General features: G+C 27.2%; 8 protein-coding genes across 8 annotated transcripts; 4 read left to right on the top strand and 4 right to left on the bottom strand.

Moving 5' to 3' along the window:
• Positions 1 to 7,024: 7,024 nt before the first annotated feature.
• EIN_473210 (hypothetical protein) lies at positions 7,025 to 8,386 on the top strand (the record flags this gene model as incomplete). Its single annotated transcript, XM_004256636.1, has 1 exon — positions 7,025 to 8,386. One exon carries the CDS (start codon positions 7,025 to 7,027, stop codon positions 8,384 to 8,386), a length of 1,362 nt encoding a protein of 453 aa, XP_004256684.1.
• Positions 8,387 to 8,646: 260 nt separating this feature from the next.
• On the top strand, positions 8,647 to 9,498 carry EIN_473200 (hypothetical protein; the record flags this gene model as incomplete). The annotated part of the gene is made up of 1 exon (XM_004256635.1): positions 8,647 to 9,498. One exon carries the CDS (start codon positions 8,647 to 8,649, stop codon positions 9,496 to 9,498), a length of 852 nt encoding a protein of 283 aa, XP_004256683.1.
• Positions 9,499 to 10,691: 1,193 nt separating this feature from the next.
• On the bottom strand, positions 10,692 to 11,400 carry EIN_473190 (hypothetical protein; the record flags this gene model as incomplete). Its single annotated transcript, XM_004256634.1, has 4 exons — positions 10,692 to 10,740; positions 10,809 to 10,851; positions 11,142 to 11,196; positions 11,272 to 11,400. The coding sequence occupies 4 exons, from the start codon at positions 11,398 to 11,400 to the stop codon at positions 10,692 to 10,694; spliced, it is 276 nt and encodes a 91-aa protein (XP_004256682.1).
• A 564-nt stretch (positions 11,401 to 11,964) lies between these two features.
• Positions 11,965 to 12,564, bottom strand: EIN_473180 (hypothetical protein; the record flags this gene model as incomplete). Its single annotated transcript, XM_004256633.1, has 1 exon — positions 11,965 to 12,564. The coding sequence occupies one exon, from the start codon at positions 12,562 to 12,564 to the stop codon at positions 11,965 to 11,967; it is 600 nt and encodes a 199-aa protein (XP_004256681.1).
• A 1,259-nt stretch (positions 12,565 to 13,823) lies between these two features.
• EIN_473170 (hypothetical protein) lies at positions 13,824 to 15,257 on the top strand (the record flags this gene model as incomplete). Its single annotated transcript, XM_004256632.1, has 1 exon — positions 13,824 to 15,257. The coding sequence occupies one exon, from the start codon at positions 13,824 to 13,826 to the stop codon at positions 15,255 to 15,257; it is 1,434 nt and encodes a 477-aa protein (XP_004256680.1).
• Positions 15,258 to 16,147: 890 nt separating this feature from the next.
• On the top strand, positions 16,148 to 17,269 carry EIN_473160 (leukocyte elastase inhibitor A, putative; the record flags this gene model as incomplete). Its single annotated transcript, XM_004256631.1, has 1 exon — positions 16,148 to 17,269. The coding sequence occupies one exon, from the start codon at positions 16,148 to 16,150 to the stop codon at positions 17,267 to 17,269; it is 1,122 nt and encodes a 373-aa protein (XP_004256679.1).
• A 157-nt stretch (positions 17,270 to 17,426) lies between these two features.
• On the bottom strand, positions 17,427 to 19,073 carry EIN_473150 (hypothetical protein; the record flags this gene model as incomplete). Its single annotated transcript, XM_004256630.1, has 1 exon — positions 17,427 to 19,073. One exon carries the CDS (start codon positions 19,071 to 19,073, stop codon positions 17,427 to 17,429), a length of 1,647 nt encoding a protein of 548 aa, XP_004256678.1.
• A 1,199-nt stretch (positions 19,074 to 20,272) lies between these two features.
• Positions 20,273 to 21,163, bottom strand: EIN_473140 (hypothetical protein; the record flags this gene model as incomplete). The annotated part of the gene is made up of 1 exon (XM_004256629.1): positions 20,273 to 21,163. One exon carries the CDS (start codon positions 21,161 to 21,163, stop codon positions 20,273 to 20,275), a length of 891 nt encoding a protein of 296 aa, XP_004256677.1.
• Between the last annotated feature and the right edge of the window lie 396 nt (positions 21,164 to 21,559).

The raw sequence follows: 21,559 nt of genomic DNA, 5'->3' as shown, positions 1-21,559 counted from the left end.
AAAATAAGCCTTTCTATTTTTAAATTTAAAACATGTTTATGTATAATAATAATTAACAAGATTTATACCATTTGAATTATAAATGTTTTATTAAAAAATTACAAAATTTTGGTTTCATTTTAATTATATTAATTATTCACAATTAACAACAATGATAAATGGCTATCACTAAAATATATCGAAATATGTCATGGTTCATTTAATATAACAAAGTTGTATCTATCCGATTCATTTAAGAATTTGTCCTATCGAACCTATTTGTTTTTAATAATTAAATTTAATATCGAACATATCCCCATTAATTAATAAAACATGATAGAAATATTTACAAAATAAAAAAACATTTTTGTTTTGTCTTATATGAATTGATACCTATAAAAATATTCAAATAACTTTTAGAAATTATTAACTATTTTTTATAATAATTTATTTTATAGTTTAACTATTTGATATACAATTTTTTTATATTAACTTGTATAATTTGCACAGGGTAATAATACAGAAATATTTAAAGTGAAAAGAGATATTTTTTATTTAAAAAAAATAGTTTATTTACCATATAAAAAGAATCTTAAAATAGTTTTAAAATTGTATATTTTTTGACTGAAACTTAAACTTAAAAAATATTAATTAGAAACTAAAATATATTATAATAATAATTATATTATATTTAAACAGAATATACAAAAAATATTCACACAATATAAAGAAATTATTGATTTTTTCATTTAACTTCAATTATTTTTAAAATCTATACATAATTATTTTAATTTAAATAAAGTATTTATTTAATTAATAAAATTGATAATAAAAATAGTATAACTTATGTTTAATAACATGTTTAGGTGACTTTGTTTTTTTTCGAGTTTGACAATAAAAAACCCAATTATTAGAAGGTAAAAAAAACTACGGTTTGATTTGTAAAAGAATGAAACGTTTGAAATTACTTGTGCTTAAAAGGGGATAAAATACAGCTACAATTTTCAACTCTTATTTTATTTTTTAAAAATATTAAAATCAAATTATAACGAATGATTCAATAGAATTTACCATTTATAACAGAAAAAGCTGAACACGTAAGGACCAACAGAAAATAGTCGTACAGCAAGAAAATTGTCATACACTTGTGTTTTTAGTATCAAACAAACTAAAAAATCGGGAATATTTTTTCACATATAAAATTCGATTAAACAATCAGGAAAAAAATTGGGTTTTGAAAAAATAAAAACCCGACTTTATACAGAAAAAACCTTAAAACAATGTGTACGACTATTTTCTGATGTACGACAGTTTTCTGGTGCTCTTTATATACAGTTTATATGGTAAAGATTTTTAGAATTAGTTATGTCGATACTGATTTAATTTTTAATAACATAATATATAGTTTACAAACGGAAGTATTTTTATTTACAAACCAACAATTTGATAATAGAAGCTAATGAATATGCATAATGAATATGATAAACTTTTAGGATATTTTAAGTCTTATAATAAATAATCATATTTATTAATTAATTTGATTTATTATAAAAATATTAGGTGTTTTTAAAACGCACTTATTGTATTAAATAAAATGTCGATGTCAATTAACAATTTAAAGGTAGATAATTCTAACTATTCTCATCAAATTAAAAATTAATTATTAACAACAAATATATTTTACTCACTGAAGTTTTTGTTGTGTAAAATACTTTTTAAATTTAATTTAACTGATTTAATAACAATATATATTTATATTTATATATTATATTATCCGTATTGATTGTTGTGCCAAAAAATAAATCTCATAAATAAACTTTGTTTTTATTTTAAAAACATATAAAAAATTGTTTATAAATAATAAATTAAATTATAAATTATATGAAAAATATAAAAAAGTTATTGTTTTATTTTTTGCAGCATGTAAAAAGAAAAAACAATTCATTTGAGCTTTTAGGAGGATTTTTTTTGTGATTTTAGTTAAATTAATATTCAAATAATAACAAAATTCACTAAGATATTCGAATTATTGTTATTCCGAATTTATTTTGTATAAACTTTTAGTTTTTTATTATCAGTGGAGTTATCTTTTAAATTTAAGACTAGATCAATAAATACTATTTTGACTTTTAAAAATTATTCAATATAATTTTTATTTAAAAATGTTTTTGAAGTTTAGCAAATTTGTTTGTTGTGTTTTATTGGGAAAAATTGGTGGAAACAAACATACAATAAACTTCAACGTGTAAATGAAATATTTAACCTTAGCAAGTCAACTGAATCAACTTTTTTGTGGGAAGGTGAAATCTGGATAAGATTTATCTAGATCATAATTTATTTTTAGAACAATCAAAAACAAATTCAAAACACGAAATCGATTAGTTTTCGCGCAAACTAATGGTCTTTAAACCATTGTTTCCTATTTTCCATGTGTTCAAAATTGACAATACTTGCTGTTACGAGACATACACATAAATTTTCATGAGAGCGCTGCGATTTTTATCAATTTTTCATTATTTAAATTGGTTTGTGACACGCCGTTCTTAATTTAAGATCTTTTTAGTTCAAATACAAAAATAAAAAAAGTGACTTAATTTAAGTAAAAAAATCAAGGATATATATTATTAGTTTTCACTTCGTAAGGTTAAGATATGAGTTTATTTATAAAAGTAAATAATAATTTAGAAGTGTAAATTTATCAAAAAATGGATAAAAACAAACAACAAATAGATCATTTCAATAATCATTTATAAATAAAACTTCATTGTTAAATCATTTAAATACACCAACTAAATAACTAAAAGAAAAAACAAAGCGATGTCACACCTCGAAATGATATATTTGATGAAAGTGTCGCTTCACCTTCCAACACTTGTGGATGTAATTACTTTCATACAAGTGAATCACCACACATTTATGGCAGTGTCTTCACTTAAAGTGAATCCGTGGTTTTTAACCATACCTGAAATAGAGTCCTTTTACAAAATGTTTCATCCAGACACTTTAAACTGCAATTCACTGCAAATTCCTTTTGATCTTTTTTCAGAACCAATTTTAATTAGAAATTATGCTACAAACTGCTCATTAAAACAAATTGAGGATATGACAATCGAAATTTTTGAAAAAATGACAAATATCACAATTAAAAACGTTTACAGAGAAAACATAAAAAACACACAAAAATTGTATTCATTGATCATCGAATCTCTTTGTCATAATATTTCAATGCCAATGATATTATTTGTCGATTTTGTGGACTATTTCGAGAAATACAAAAATTCTGATAAATTTCACAAACAATTTCCAAAGAAAGTATTTATCAATTTTGATATGGCAATTTTTACAACAGCGCATCAAACAATCGAAAAAGAAACAGAACAAAGTATTTATGAAAGAATCAACACATTGCCGGTGAAGTATTCAACACAAATCATTATCGACTGGACGAATAACAAGACGTCGTTTGAATGTGTCCGTTTGATGAAAAATTGTAAAAATTACACCAATTCATATAAGGTTCAATTTGAAGACATTGTGATTCCGTATAACATAAACAACAATATAACATTCACTGTTAATAAAATAAATGACATTTCTAATGTCCAAAAAATTAAAACAATTATCAAAAATAATTTGGTAACAAAAGTTATCTTCGAAGGAAATGCTTGCGACTTAAGTAGTATTAACTTGCCCGAATGCGTCAAATCACTTTCTGTATTGAAAAAAAGTTTTTTTAAATTTCCATACCATCGAAAAAACCAAAAAATGAGTCATTTTATATTACCGATGTCGTTGAATATTGAAAAGTTTGAAGCTGATGGTATTGAAGCGGAAATTGCACATAATATTGAGACCGTTAAAACTGTTGTTTTGTACAACTCAAATGTTTATATAAAAAGCAATGAACAGGATGACACAAAATGTTTGTTGAAAAATGACAAACACTTTCCATTTGTAAATGTAGAAGAGTTGCATTTATTTCAAATTGACAATTTTAACCTCGAGAAATTGGAAAAACTCAAAATAATTAAAATAAATAACATGAAAAACGCGAAGTTGTTTATTAACAGAGAATGTGCAAAAAATATTACAATAATGAATTGTACAGATTGTGTTTTAAATATCGACTGTGAACTATGTGACACCTTTTCTTTTGAAAAAACCGAGTGGTTCATATTCAATTTTTTGAATATTAAAAATAACAACTTGAATGTAACTTTAATCAATTGCTCTCAAACAAAAATCACATCTGATACAAATTGTATAAAATTGCTCAAATTATATGAATGCTCAAACGTTGTCATTCCAATAAATACAAAAATAGATAAATTAATCTTTTCAAAATCAAGTCTTAATGAATCACTAAAAGTGTCAGTGAAAGAAATGTGTTTAGAAACACTCAGTGAAATGGTGGATGTCGATTATTTACATACAATAAGTGTGTCACTCTTTAATATGAAAAATTTGATATTTTCGAAAATATTTGATATGTGCGAAAACATAAAAATTGAGTTTTGTTGTAACTGTGAATTCAAATTTGCCAATCCCAAAGTGAAGTTTTTGACAATTATTTCTTCGAATGATATCAAATTTAAAGGGTGTTTCGATACACTCGAAAAAGTTGAATTTATTGACTCAACATACACGTTTCCACAAAACTTTGAATATTCAAAGCACATCATATGTCCTTTTAAAAACAATGAAAATGATATTATTGAATTTTGTAACCAAGACGAATATGAACAAAATAAAGAAAAGTATATTAAATTACAGAAAAATTTAATTAAAGATCAAAAAACAGTGAAATTTAATTCTATTTTTAAAAATATATTTCCATCCATACATGTGTATAATATACAACACGATATATTTGGATTTGATGCGACAAATGATGAAAAACAAAAACCAAGAAATATTTTTAATGAGAATGTGGAAAACTCAGAAACACCAAAACAAACAATGATTGGTGTGTTAACGTGCAACAACACAATTGAAAATGTTGTTGTTTATAAAAGAAATTGTGTTGTTAAAAATTGTTTTTGTAACTTTTTGAAAATAGATCAACAAATTGACTGTGTCCCAAATCTGAAAATTGTAAATTTTTGGGGGAATTTTCTTGATTTATCAAACAAAAGTTTTGGTGTTATTGAATTGGAAAAATGCATATTTATAGGAGATATGGAAATGTGGTTCAAGCAAGGGATACTCAATTTCGTTGAACTTCACATCAAACAATGTGACAATTTTAAAATAGTTTTGGGAAGTTACACGCGTGTGGTCAACATTGTCGAATCAAATGGTTGTCTCAAATTTTGTAATGATAAATGGAAAATAGATAAAGTCAACTTCGAACATTCTACTGTCAAAATAACAACTGCAATATTAGCAACAAGTGGGAATATTTCGGAGTTGTGTTTTAACAACACACAACCGATAGATTCGTTCGAACGGAATTGTGTTGATAATTTGGTTTTTAAAAAAGTGAGTAATGTGCCTTACCAAATGAATGTGAATTCCATAATTGCTCAATTTGAAAACTGTCAAAATTTAGTTGTGTCGTTTAGTAAAAAGACTGAGCACATCATTTTACATAATTGTAAAAGGTGTTTAGTCGTGTCAAAAACATCACAAAACATTAAACAAGATGATTGCGAAGAAGTCGAAATTTTTGAAGAAAAAGACGTTATGTTGCAAAGACTAAATCAGATTAAAACGGCAAATAATTCACAATAAAATTTTAAAATATATGTTAGGTTTTAACTTTTTTTTTATAATTTAGTTAATTTAATGTATAAGTTAGTTAACTAATAAGTGTATAAATGGATGGTTTTATGCATTTAATTTTTACAATCTACCATATAGTGTATATATTCTAAATTATCAGTTTTTTTACTAAAAATAAAATATATTTTTTGGAAATATTTAATACAAAAGTCATTCTGTAAACGTTATTTATTTTGTTAACTTCATTTTTGATTATGATTTATTATTTTTTTACATCTCAAAAATTATATTCAAAACAGAAAAAAAAGAATAAATTTGATTGTCGACGATTCACCCTAAAAACAAAGAAACGATGCTTTTTTACATCAACAAATAAAACGATTAATTTGGTACACTAAATAAACAAAACCATGTCGGTTTGTTTAAAAACGTGTTAACGAACACATATTAAACGATTTAATATGACTATAAATTATATTTAATTTAAATACAATTCGTATTTATAATCAAACAACTATGACTGAAAATATAAAATAAAATGAGCTATAAGAGTCGAAGAATAAGAATAATGGAGTTTTAAAAAGTTCATTTATCGACTCATTGTTTTTTTAAAAGGTTGATAAACTTTCCTCTTAGTTTGTTAACAATATTTTCCCGTTATTTTGTTCAATATTATTACCAATTCAATTGGATTTATCCTCTTTCGGATGTTCAAAATGATTGGTCAAATAGGTTTAACCTTATTTATGTTATTCGTTATGTCTTTGTTATTTAGTTTCTAAATAGTTATATTAATCATATTATTTTTTGTACTTATTTTTTTGTAAGTTGGGAACATTTTCAACTAAAAATGACCAAAAAAATAAATATTGTTTATAGAATAAATAATGTTTCCACACCATTTTTTTGTTTAATTTCGAAGAAAAAAGCCAAACATACATTTTTATTATTGATTGTTTATTTACTTATCGTTAGTATTCAATATAAATTAATTATAGTATAACTATTTTAAAAACTTTGTGTTGGAATTTAACAAAAAAAGTTACAATAAATAATAAATGTTTTATTTGAGTAATAACCAAAACAGTTTTTTTTTCGAAAGAAAAAACGAAAACTTCTATATATAATTATCAACTAATATTAATATCATAATACATTAAAAACAACAATGCCTCAAGTTGTTCTTAATTTAAAAAGTGTATTAATTATTTTGATCATAACAGTAACGCTTTCAAGAGATATATATGTAGACAACACAATGGGTAGTGATTTGAACTTAGGAGATTCTAGAGTCTATCCCTTTGAATCTTTAAATAAAGCAATGTCATCAATAACATCAAGTAATGTAATAGAACCCGTGACCATTTATATAAAATCTGGGTATTATCCACTAATTAACAATTCACTTAAATTCACAACATGGACATTTAAAAATAGTATAATACCACGCCCTATCACTTTGACAAAATATCCAAATGAAGACCCGCCAGTTATTACAGGTGGAGTCAAAATACCAATATCTTCATTTCGTTCTTTGAACTCGGAAACCGACAAAGTACAATACGAAAAAAATCAGACTTTAAAAAGGAAAAACATCAAAGTGTGTGATTTGGATAAATTGAACGACCAAATCGACTTGGGTGTGTATGATGCAGATTCAAATTCTGAGATCTATGTCGACGACAAGCGTTTTCGTGTTGCTCGGTACCCAAATTACGAGTACACAGACACTTCACATCAAACCGAGAGAATATACATTTTACCACCATCAGACACATCCGTTCAACTTACACCGAATGTCACTGGTTATTATATTCCAAGAAAAGAGGTTTTGTGTGGCAATGAGACAACCTTTAAGAGTGAAAAGAGTGTGGATGGGAAGTATTATTATCTTTATAAAAACGATTCCAATTACTGGACATTGTCAACTCGATCAGATTGTGGTGTCCCAACACAGAGTGACGGGGCTTATTTCACAGTCAAGCGAAGTGCAATTGCGGGAGAAGTCATTGCTGTTCAAGAGTCTGGAGCCAAGGGGAATCCTGTTTTACAGCAACCCAATTATATATACAGAGGGAATATGTGGACTGCATTTGCATCAGAAAAGATGGGGAAAACATTTTATTATGCAAATGATAAATTGGATGAATATGCAAAATACGACTCGGTGTGGATGAGAGGGTATTGGCTCATATTTTCACAAGACCAAGCAGTTAAAGGGAATATCGATAAGAACAATAGAACGGTAACTATTGATAGAAACATGGGTGATGCAAATGACAAGGGAATTAATAGTGGCATGCCTTTCTATATTTATAACTTGATAGAAGAGTTGGATGAAGAGGGTGAGTATTATATCGATTATACAGAAAAGAAATTGTATATCTACTTACCTACTACAGTTGATAAAGTGTGGATATCACAAAGCACTTCATTGTTAATTAATGTCAACACATTTAATGGTTTAACTATTCAAAATATTATATTTGAATATACACGAAAAGACATGATTAACATCAATTTATCACGTGATATACTCATCAAAAATTGTATTTTTAGACACTCGGGGTTGAAAGGTATTTATTTATCAGGTAACCATTCGACGATCACTAACAACACTTTTTATGATATTGGAGCGGAAGGTGTTTTTATGAGATGTGATTTGTTGTTATTAGTTTCATAATATTGAAGTTATATAACAATTAATAACAATTAATATGAAAATTATAATAAAAAATCGGAGTACAATTTATTAAAAATAATAATAGGTATCTTTTTATTTTATTATTATGATGGTATTAATTATAATTAAATTAACAATAAGGTAATTTGACTTCATTATATAGAGGAGAATGCTATCTGACACATAACTATGCAAACACGACATCACAAGTATTGTTCACTTTTGTCTCTGCCTTTAATATTGGTCTTGTGGGTAATTACATGAAGCATAATTACGTGGAAAACAATCCCCACTTGGGTTATTCACACAATGGTGCATATTTGGAGATCTCATACAATGAAACTAGAAACGTTTGCACTCGAGCCTTAGACTGTGGTGCATTATATTCAGGAGCACATTGGGAATATTCTGGTAATGTTATCAAATGTAACTTCTTCCACGATTCAACTGGATTTGGCCAGCCACTATCTTACGTTATTGGAATTTACTTGGACGACAACCTCTCGAAACAAACAGTCTACCAAAATGTTGTTTCTAATTTTGTCGGCTATTGTATTGTTCACGGCTCTGGGAGGTCGGATGTTATATACAATAATATTTTTTATAAATGTGATATTGGTTATTCTGGTGATTCCAGAGGACCGAGAAGGTATCATACAACTCCAAATGCATTTTACAATTTACTTGATACTATGGTGCACAGTGGTGTGGATAGATACATTTCTCCGTGGAAAGACCAATTTCCCGAATGGGCGCTTTTACCAAAAACGTCAGAAGAGTTAATGAAAGAAGAAAATGTTCATTGGTTGTGTATGGAAAATAGTGAAATATACTGTAACGTGTTTTATAACCACAAAAGGGATTATGCTTTCGAAGAACATTGCGACAAGTATATGAAAAGGTGGGAGATGAACACCAACTCAACTCAAGATCCCATGTTTTATGATGTAGATAACAACGATTTTAAAATGAAAAAAGAAGGTGAAATATATAAATATAACTGCTGGGAGGAAATATTTTATGAAAATATTGGTATTAATACACAAGACAACGCCCAGAGTGTTGTAGTCAAGGGTCTTATCTATTTATGGCTTGTTCTGTGTTCATTTTGAAATTAAATGAAGTTTACAATGAGTACATATTAAGTGAATAAATTTTTAATAGTTTAATTGAAACCAAATTCAATTTTTAATTAAAAGTTGAACATTTTAACGTTTTATATATTAAATATACACTCAAAGGCGTCTATTTGTTGTGAATCTAGCAGAAAAACGTATCTATTTGTCGTAAATAAGTGAATTTTGTAAAAAAAAATCTTTTTAATAATGAAATTTATTTTTTATAAAAAATTTAGTTTTTAATTCAACAAAAGTTACAGGTTCGAGAACAAAACATTTAATTGTCGTACACCCAAATGTTTGGCCAGTTGTGCGACAATTAAGCAACTTTGACAATTATAATTACGACAAATAGACGCCTTTGATTGTATGTAAAGTCTTAATTTTAATTAACGATCTTTTAAAAATACAACATTGAAATTTACTATATCTGTTTTTAATATTAGAATATATACTATTGGTTTTCGCCAATTAAAAACCATGAATAAATAGTAAAAAACTTATTAAAATTTGCCATTTGACCTTCTCAAAGAAATGCTGGTTGTCAATTACTTTGGTTTTCAAATCGATCGGTATGACCTATTAATCGCCTTATAACTATGACACTTCCGTGGTTAAATATATTAAATGGTCTGCCGGTTGTGTTGATATTACTTGGAGATATGACAGAGAATAAATTATAATTTCTACATTTCTCGCTTTTTTTTGGATGTATAATGTGGTTAAAAAATAAAAAAAAAATATTTCGAAAAAAAAGAAAAAACCATTGATTATAATTAAAAAATTAAATGTATAGTTAGTTTTTTTCATCGTTAATTAAAAATTTGATTTAAATTTTGACAAATTGTAATAAAAACATCAATTACTGAATAAAACATCGTCTATCCTCTGGTCGTATTAATTCTAAATTTACATGTTCAATGCGTTTAATAAATCCTTTGCTATACGCTTCACACAAAGCAAACACTATTATGTTGTTTATATCCTGTTTAAAAAAATTGCCAATTTCAAAATAGTGACACCCGTTTTCCCGTGCAAATGTCTCCGCGCGACTTTTTTCGACTTTTCTTTTGGTGTCATCTTCTGCAAAGTTACCAATAATCACGTTGATATAATTGTCGGTGTTTTCGGTGTAATCTTTGCCAAATTGAATCAACTTTGAAAGATTATTAAATGTATCTTCATCTCTAACTGAATACACATAAAACAATACGATAGATTGTCTTAATATTAATACTTATAATATAATAATATATCAATAAAAACAAATTTGAATCATTGTTCGTTATAATAGTAGAACAAACTTAAGATATGCATTACAAATATTTCTGAATCGTTCTTGACCAGCTGCCTTGTTATTTTTTAATTTATTTTATTATGATAATTGAATAAAGATATTACAATGAATAAAATTGGTTTTTAATATAAGATTACTTTTTTTAATTATATAAATGATAATATTAATTTAAATAATAAATTTCATAAATTACATTATTAATAACCAATGTCACCATTTTATTACCAAGATGATCAATGACTCTTATAAACTTGCACATTATAATTCCACGTTTTAACAATAATAATTTTAGAAACACCCAATGTAAATTCATTATAAATAATTTTATATAAAAACAAACAAAGATCCCAAAATTGTGCTTTTATCATTACTCTGTCAATTATATACATCTTTACCTATATGTTAAATTTTCAATAGAATTATTATGGCGGTTTTCTTTTTAAAAATTTATTGAATTTAGAAAATCAAACTGTAAAATCGACACCAACAGTAGCAACATAAACATCATCAAGAGGTCCTCGATGTTGTGTTTGTTCAATAATCGTAGTTTTTCCAGTTTGTGGATCTCCTAAAAAACATGTTTTTACAATAATAGACATTTTATGTTTACCAGTTCTGTATTATTAAGTTTAATGTTTTACAAGAGTCATTTAATTAAAAAAGATTTTAAAAATAAAAAAGTTGATTTACAAAAAAATCAACTTTTTTATTTTTAAATAATAATAATATTATTATTGATCGGAGTTGTATATAAAGACCAACAGAAAATAGTCGTACAGCAAGAAAATTGTCATACACTTGTGTTTTTAGTATCAAACAACCCAAAAAATCGGGTATATTTTTTCACATATAAAATTTGACTAAACAATCAGGAAAAAAATTGGGTTTTGAAAAAATAAAAACCCGACTTTATACAGAAAAAACCTTAAAACAATGTGTACGACTATTTTCTGATGTACGACAGTTTTCTGGTGCTCTTTATATTGTAAAATTTTATTAATTCTATAAAATGATTATTTCACAATAATACTATTCTAAATAACAACAAAATAATATCAAATGATTTATTCATTACATCACTTAAATTGTAACTATCACAATATCAAAAAGGAAAATAATAAACAATGTTTAGATTTATCAAAAATAATATCGAATATAATATATTAAACCTTATTAACAACAGTTTCATTGATAATATTCAGTACTCTTTCTTTTGTTAATATAATCATTTCTTTTGATATATTTTGTTTCTTTTTTTGGATAAATCTTTCAGAGCAGTACTTTTCTATTGACTCACCAAGTTTGATAATCATTTCTTTATTAACAATCTGCTTATCGGGCATTTGAATAAAAACATTACCTCTGATTCCCTCTCTATTCTCGTTTTCGTAATATACAACGAAACCGTCTTCAAACAATATATCCTCTAATACATGTAGAATCTCTCTTTTCTTTTCATTTTGTATTTTCCTTTCCATAATTCTATAATCAATTCCATCTTTCATCATTTGGATAAGTTTTTCCTTCTTTCTTCTTTTAATAAAATCTTTCAAGTTTAAAGTGAACAAAGTGGTTTCAGTTAAAAATGTGATTGAGCTAATATTAAGAAAGTCTTGAGATAAACGACTTACTCGTTTTGGTGGTGACAACTTGATATCCGCCTTGGCTGATATGAAAGCAATAAGTGCACATTGTAAGTGAGTCAGTAAGGTCCGTTCTTTTATACATCGCAACTTCTCTTTTTGTCGAGATTCTGAAGTCATGTTAATATCTAAACTTAAGTTTTATAATTATGAAAATAAAATAATATTGAAGAAAAACATTAATTATATATAAAATTTATGATAATTAATTTGTCATCTTTGTAGTATAAGAGTAAAATTAATATTATACAACAATTGTATATTAATCATGTAATTTTAAAATAAAAGAACATTACTGAATGCACTCAAACATTTTCGATTTTAAATAAATTACTGACTTTAGTGTATTCTCTGAAACGGGTTTTAAAATACTTAAAAACAATTTAATATCAATTCGGTTATATATTATTACAGAGTATTTTATAGTGTTAAAATAATTGTTTTACGAAACATATAAAATGACAAAATTTTATAAAACAATTGTTTTGTGAATAAAATAAAATAATTGTATTAAATATATAGAGTTTTTGTATTTAGTATTCAATATTTTAAACTAAAAATCCATCTAATTAATGTGCAACTTTTTCTAATTTTAACCGATGTTATTATTTTTGAAAAACGATGCTTTTATTTTAGTAACATTGAAAAACTACACACAAAAACATTTGTTTTTTTCAAAAAAGTCGAATTTCAATCACTAGAAAAAAATACCAAAAATAAGTAACACTGTAAAACACCATTAATTATATATGTAATATGTAAATAATAATACATCATACAATACGAAAGTCCTATTTATACAAACTTTGAATGTAACAGACAGTGTTTTAACAGTGTTTATGTTGTCAATTTCATCATTTAACTGTATATTATAGTAATGTATTCATAACAACAATAACAAATTTAATAATGAATAGACAATAAAACGAATATCAAAAACCGAAATCAGTTATTAATATATTTATATTATTATTTTGAATATATTAATAATTTTTTGTGTGTAGTTTTTAATTTTTTTCCTTTAATTTTCAATAATGATATTTTTATTTAATAATAATAAATATTTTTTAATAATATTACACCGTTGAATAAATTTGACAATATAAGAGTTGTGTTATTAATAAGACAAATATTGAGTATTATTTAATTTAAAATGTAATACATTAAAAATTATAATGTGTTTTTGTCTTCTGTGTTTTTTTCAATAACATATTATCACTTCAATGTGATACTAAAAAAATAGTTGAAACGAGTAGTCGGCAAATCAAATGTATCAGACAATAAAAAAGTCAATTTATTTAAAAAAAGACGACAAACAAACAAATAAAAATAAACAACTTTGGGTATAAAAACATTTTTATCAACTTTCTAATCATTCAATGCAAACAATCATTTTCTTAACATTAACAGTGTTTACTGCTTATTCTGCAGAGTGTTCACCAGCTGTTGTAGGGTGCACATCTTGCGAAACAGATGATCAAACCAAATGTGAAACATGTGAAGGAGGGTATTATTTGGAAAGTGGTTCATGCACCGAATGTGTAGCCGGTTGTTCAGCTTGTAGTGATGCTTCTACGTGTAGTTCATGTAGTACTGGATATTATTTGGATGGAACAACATGCAAAGCAGAAGTGGAGTGTAGTGCTTCTGCAACAGGATGTTCAAAGTGCAAAGCTGATACAACAACATGTCTTTCATGCACAGCTGGTTATTATTTGGGAAGTGGTTCTTGCACAGAATGTGCAGCTGGCTGCTCGGCTTGCACTAGTTCCACTGTTTGTACTGCTTGTACTGATGGTTATTATAAAGATGTTGATTCGTGCACAAAATGTGCAGAAAACTGCACAAAATGTACTGCGGCAAATGTTTGTTCAGAATGTGACTCCAAATTTGTTGGATACCTTTCTGATGATAATGTATGTACTGCATGTGCGGCCAATTGCACAAAATGTACAAAAGAAGGCTGTTCAGCTTGTGTCACTGGTTTTGTAGGATACCTTTCTAAAGATAACGTGTGTACTGCCTGTTTTAAAGATTATAATTGTGCCACATGTGCCGAAGACACTACAGATACCAATGGTAAATGTACCAAATGTGATACAACAACCAAGTACAAATACATGAATGGCAATAAATGTGATGATTGTGCAACTGGAAAAATAACAGTAAAAGATACATGTGATACCACTGCAAATGTATGTGGAAATGGGTGTGCTGCATGTGTGGAAGTTGCTGGAACCACAATAACAACCAAATGCACCAAATGCACCGCAACAACTGATTACATCAATCTTGATGGAACATGTGCGACAACTTGCAAAACTGGCAAAGCAAATGAAGCTACAATGACTTGTGAAGAATGCACTATTGATAGCTGTGAAACTTGTGAAACAGTTGAAAATGCTGAACAATGCACCAAATGTGATACCAAATACATTGCTGCTGACAAACTTTCATGTGTTGATTCATGCACCACTGGTAAACCAGTTGAAACTCCAGTCAAAAAATGTGAAGCGTGTGCTACTGCTAATTGTGATGTATGTGACAAAGACGACAAGTGCACTAAATGCAAGACCAATTTTTATCTGGTGGCTGACACTTTGAAGTGTGTTGAGAAATGTCCAGAAGGATATATGACAGATAAAACCACAAATAAATGCATTAAATGTACCATTGAAGGGTGCGCAACTTGTGAAAAGGTAGACGAATGCACTGCATGTATGGCTGAATACATATTGGAAGGAGGAAAATGCAATGGAGCACATGCCATTTTCGCAATTTTGGCTATAGTCGTTACGGCTTTCTTATTCTAAAATTCTAAACAAAGAATTTTAATTAAATTTAAATTTGAATGAAGACTTGAAATTAATAAAAATTATTTGATTGCCATATTAATAATGTCATTATGTTTATATTTGATAAACAATACATACAAGAAATGTTTAAAAATTAATGAATTTTGAATGTCGTGTTAAAAAAGTTAATTGTTGTATTTTTAAGTTTAAAAATAATTAATTTATATTAAAATTGAAAACATAACCGATCAACCCGAGCACGAACATACTTGTGAAATTAGAAATGAATTACTTGATTGTGCATTTTCCTTATATGTTTAATATTTTTTATTGTTTTTGGTTATGTTTATAATTAAAATCTTTGTATTGGGTAATGTTAAGCTCTTATCAAAATACTTTATATTTACAATATCTCCGTTTTTAACAATTTTTTAAACACAAATAATTTAAATATAAAAATAAATACAAATTTTTTTTTAAGAATAAATATTAAAATTGTTACTATGTTTAAATAACTGTGTTCCAAATTGTTCATTTAATTGTATAACTATATAAACTAGAACAGACCATCCTGAATTTAGTAAATTTTCAACATAAAATATGATTTAATGTCTAAATTATATTGAATAAATTAGATTTTTTTATTTATATTATTAATTAAACTAATAAGAATATTTGAACTATATTTTTAATAATTTACAGTTTTTAAATCACAATTTATATTTTTTACATCTTTTTCTTGAAACTTATTTTGTATTGATATTTATAATATAATTTTAATTATTCTAAACTATATTTATTAATATACTAATAAAATGACTCAGTTCCTTAACCTCAAAATAAAAAAACTTACAAATTGTAAACATATTTATTATTAAATAATAAAAACCAACTAATAAAAACATACCATGTCATCTGAAGACACTCTTGATTATTCAATTGTTACTCCCTTACAACAAGCTTTGGGGAAGTTATGTCTTGATTGGTTCACCACATCTCGAGACAAAAGTGATATTGTGTATTCCACCCATTCGATGTTCTTAGCCTTTTCTCTTCTCTATTTGGGTTCACAAGGCGCAACACAAAAAGAGATATCTGAGGTCTTTGGATTTTCAGCAATTCCCGCAGACAAATTAGTTGGCGTTCTTTCAAATTTAGTGTCTCCAAAATACTCGAAAAACACTGTTGAAATTGTTGATGCGATTTGGGGTAGTAAATTTTTTACTTTTGTTGATGAATATACCGAGAAAATGACACAACTCTCCTGCAAAATATCGACAGCAGATTTTGAAAAAGAAGCTGAGAACACCCGACAAGAAATCAACGCCTTTGTCGCTCAAAAGACTCAAAACTTGATTAAAGATTTAATTCCTTCAGGTGTTATAAATGCGACTACAGTTGCTGTCTTAGTCAACGCAATTTACTTCAAAGGTATTTGGAGAGAGAAGTTTGATATACTCAATGACAAACATGTCTTTGGAAATGACCAAAAAGTCACGATGTTGAGTCAAAAAGTGTATTCTCGAGCTTTGTTTGATAAAGAGTACACCTCGTGTTCTTTGACGTATCAAGACAATATTAATCAAATTGTCTTTGTGATGCCCGACGACTTGGAAAATTTTGAAAAGACACGAATTAATGAATTGTATGAGATCATGAAAAAGACAGCAGAGCAATACCCAGAGAAACGAAATGTGACGTTCCCAAAATTCTCGATAGAGTCAAGTTTTAATATGGTCAGTCAATTGAAAACACTTGGAATTAACTTGGCGTTTGGAGATATGGCTGACTTTTCTAATATGTCGACAGGTGGACATTTCTGTGTTTCAGACGCCATTCATAGAGCTGTTGTCAAAGTCGACGAAAATGGAACTGAAGCTGCCGCTGCTACTGCTTTAATGATGTGTTTGTGTTGTGGACCAATGGAACCTCCAAGAGATGTGGTGATCGATAAACCTTTCTATTTTGCTATTCTTGGAAGGTATAAATTGCCGTTGTTCTTTGGAAAAATTACACATCCAAAATTCTAAACGATTTTTAGAATTTTTTTTAATAATTTTAAGTTAAAAAATATAAAATTGATATTTTCAATATCATATTTTATCACTAAATTGGTGTCATTTAATTTATTATACCTTATTAATAAAAATAAAATAATTTTAATAGTTTTTAAATTAAAGTTTTTTGTTATTTTTTCTTCAAATTTGTTTTCACAAGAGCGGTGCAATTTTTAAAACAATCGTCAGGAACCACAAGATCACTGTTTTCACTTTTGACGACACTTAACTTACAGCACTCGGCAAAACATCTATTTCCGATTCTTGTCACATTTTCTGGAATTATAATTTCGCGCAACGATTCGCATCTTTCAAATGCAGAATTTTTAATAACTTCGACACTTTCTGGAAGACTTATTTTACTGAGTGCCACACATTCCATGAAACTTTGATTTTCAAATGCTTTAATGTTATCATGAAGTGTAATAGCCGTCAACGACTTGCATTCTTTAAAACAAAAAGTGTTGATGTACACTACACGTTTAGGGAGTTCAATATGTTTCAGTGAAGTACACATCCAAAACGTTTCGTTTCCCAATGAAGATACTTTGCTTGGGAGATTAACAGAAGTCAGACTGTGACATTGACAGAAACAGCCTCTTCCTACATACACAACACTTTGTGGGATATCCACTGATGTTAATGTCGTGCAAAAAGCGAAACAATAATCGCACAGTTGCGTCACACTCGTTGGTATTCGAACATTAACAAGTGATGAACACCCATAAAAACATGAAGAATTAAAACACACAATTTCACGTGGGATTTCTACTGCAGATAAAGACGAACAACAATTAAAAAATTGCAGTGGAAGTTGTGTTAAATTCTTCGGTAAATGAATAGTTTTGAGACAACAACATCCATAAAAGACCATATTCCCAAATCGTTTTAATGTCTCTGGAATATCAATTAAAGTCAATGAAGCGCATCCTTCAAAACACGAAGAGTTGATTGCAGTCACATTTTGTGGCACTTTAATAGAAAGGAGTGCTCGACAGTTTTTAAACGTTTCGATGTTCAAAGAAGTAATTTTAGTGTTATTTGCCATTTCGATTGATTTTAAATTTCTGCAATTGCAAAAACAGGTTTCGCCTATAAATTCGACACTTGTTGGAATTGTGAGGGAAGTTAAAGACGCGCAACCAGCCAAACAGCTGATACCAAGTGATGTGATGTTATCCGAAATAACAAAAGAAGTTAAAGAATCGCAATACATAAAACATTGTTTTGGAATTGTTTTCACAAAAACTGGAATTTCGATGTGTTCCAATTGTTCACATGTGAAAAAACAGTCTTCACCAATTGAACTTAATTTGCTTGGAAAATCAATGGACTTTATATTACACATTGAGAAGCAATTGTCGCCAAGAGAACGAATTAAGGATGGAATAGTTTTACCAAATTGTGTTCGATCATTCTTTGTGTAACTCACATTTTTAAACACCAAATTAGTTTCTTGCAGATTTTGAGTTGTTTTATAATCAACAGGAAACCACACGACAACTTGATAAAAAGAGTTACTGTTATCACATTCCGGGTTCTTGTATTTCGACAGAATGTTTGTGAAGTTGTTATCATATTCGCTCCAAATGTGAAGCGTTTCAATACGCGAAAAATATTTTATTGTAGTTTTCGTCAGTGGAATTGGATTGAAATGAAAACGTGACATGTTGCCATAGAACTTTTTGCATACAAATTCAATATGGATAAAATCAGGAAGGTTATCAAAGTATTTTGAAACTACCATCATGTGGTAACTATCAAGTTGAGCAACCATTTCTTATGTTCAATTGTTTGGAATTTGTAGATATTCGTTTTTATTTGGTTGAATAAATTTTTATATATTAAGAAGTAGTAATCTATTATTAATAACAATTAAAAAAACATCACTCTATGAATACAATTCATTTATGGTGGTGTTTATATTAAATATATATATATACATTAATATAGTTTTGGATAATTATTTAACTACAACTTTATGATATAACTTATGATTATTTAAACTTTTATATGATAAAATTTACTTATTTATTCTTACAAAATAAAAATAAATTTAAATATGAATAACTTTCATCTCAAAATTGAATATAAAGTAATGTTAGTATTTAATTTTATTTACTTTCTTATTCACAATTGAATTTTTAAATTATGTTTTGAGTTTGACCAATCAATTTAAAAATAAATTTAATTTCAATTAAAAAGATCAAAATAACAACAGTTTTTTTTAAATCATTGTTCGTGATGTTTCCCTTGATTTGTTCATTAGATAGTACAATTCAATTAATTTTATTAAAAACACATTTTAAATAATACGGCAATTATTTACAGACCCAAATAAGAAATAAAGTTATGTTTATTTGCTTTACTCTACAATTATAAACATGTCAATTGTATATTCAAAGTTGATTATTTGATTATAATTTACATAAACAACTTTACATTATTGTTTGTAAGCTTAAATCTGGCATATTGGAAACCCCCATTTTTGTCGTAAAAAGCAAAACACAATTTACTAAAAAGTTGGGTAATAAAAAATAGTAATTGTCATTAAGAAAAATAATCAATTATCACAATAGGAATTAATAATTGTAGATAATACAGAATCGGTTATCTCAACATCGTGTGTAAATTTATCGTCGTTTTTTAGTGTCATTTCAAGAGTACAACAAAAAGCAACTTTCAACGTGTGAACATGATAATTGGTACAGTTTTGTTCTGAAACAACAGAATATATATAATATAAGCAAAAACGTATTTTTAGTAAAAGATTGTAAAATAAAAGAAAAAAGAAAAAACTAATGCGGGTTTCCTAAATTCATTTGTGCCAGATTTAAGCGTTCAAACAATATTATAACATGTTATAAAAAACACGGGAAAAAACAAAAAACGATATTTGAAAAATAATACATTTTTATATTATCAATTATTGTTAAAACAAAAATAAAATTTCCATTGACTTACAACATAAAAATATTAAATTCCCAACCATTCAAACAAATCGATAAAATCGTTAACAAATATACCAGTTTCACAACCACTTTGCTTTAAAAATTCAATAATATTTTCGTTATTAATTGACATATTAAGCTTTTCAAGAACAAAGTCGAGTTTTTCTAATGACATAAATTTTTTATCTTTGCCTACAAACCAAAGAAATACAGATTCCAGTATATCTTTATTATTTAAAGTATCTTCCTCCATTACATCATTAAAACATATTAAGCAAGTCACAACCAAATTCATAAATGTTTCCGAATCAATCTCATTGTTGTGTTCTTTCAATTTATAAATAAACAATAGTAAATTCTCATCATTTTCAGTCACGTTACTTTCCATCTCCAAAATCACACTTTTCATCGCCTTTAAGAACTTCTCGCGCCCAAATACATTTGAGTGATCTTTGTCTTCTCTCTTAAGCACTTTATACGCATATCTCTTCATCTTTCTATCAACTAATAGAGGAGGGTCAGTCTCGTCAATCGGCTGTTCTTCATTGACACTATTAACAAACGCCACATTATTGAGTATATTGTCTTTATAGATGTCATAATATTCATACGATTCCAAAGCCTCTTCTCTTGTAATTTCTTCGTCGGTAACTTTCTGTCGAATCCTCATGTAGTCTTCAATATCAAGTCCTTTCTTTCCTCCAAAAGTCGCTATTTTATAAGCAACTTCACACATGTCTTCTACAGTTGGCATCATTCCTCTTGGGTCCAAATTTTTTGAAATCATGTTAAATATGAAGTCTCTTTTTTCGAGTGTTATAGTGTCTTCGTCGTCACTTGTTCCAAAGTAAAACAAAGTTTCAAAGTCGTCTTGTTGTTGTTCAAAATTAGGAAATAGTTGTTTTGCTTTAGCCATGAACTGTTGATGCGTAATTACAAATTTATTACCACTTGGTCTACCCGTCTGTTTAATACTAAAACTTTGCTTCTTCTCGTCGTGTTGTTTATTTGTATCATTTTTTTCCAAGATAGGAATGTTGATCAATCGAAGTTTATCCAACTTTTGTTCAACGTTTTTTTGTTGAGACTTTTCTTGTTGTGGTGGTTTAATGGCATCAATTGTTGTTTGAGTTTCGACGTTAATTGATGTTAAAAAGACGTCTTTTTCCTTTTCGAAAACTTCTTTTGGTTTTACTAAATCCAAAGAAGTTGGAAGTTCGATATCTTCAGTGTATTTTTTAATGTCGTTTTCACTCTTTAAAACTTGTTTAAAAATAGACAAAAACGTTTCCAAGTGAAATAAATTGACATC

Source organism: Entamoeba invadens (genome assembly GCF_000330505.1).
Source record: "Entamoeba invadens IP1 unplaced genomic scaffold scaff_1105074725219, whole genome shotgun sequence".
NCBI lineage: Eukaryota > Evosea > Mastigamoebida > Endamoebidae > Entamoeba > Entamoeba invadens.
This window is presented reverse-complemented; position numbering and strand designations above follow the sequence as displayed.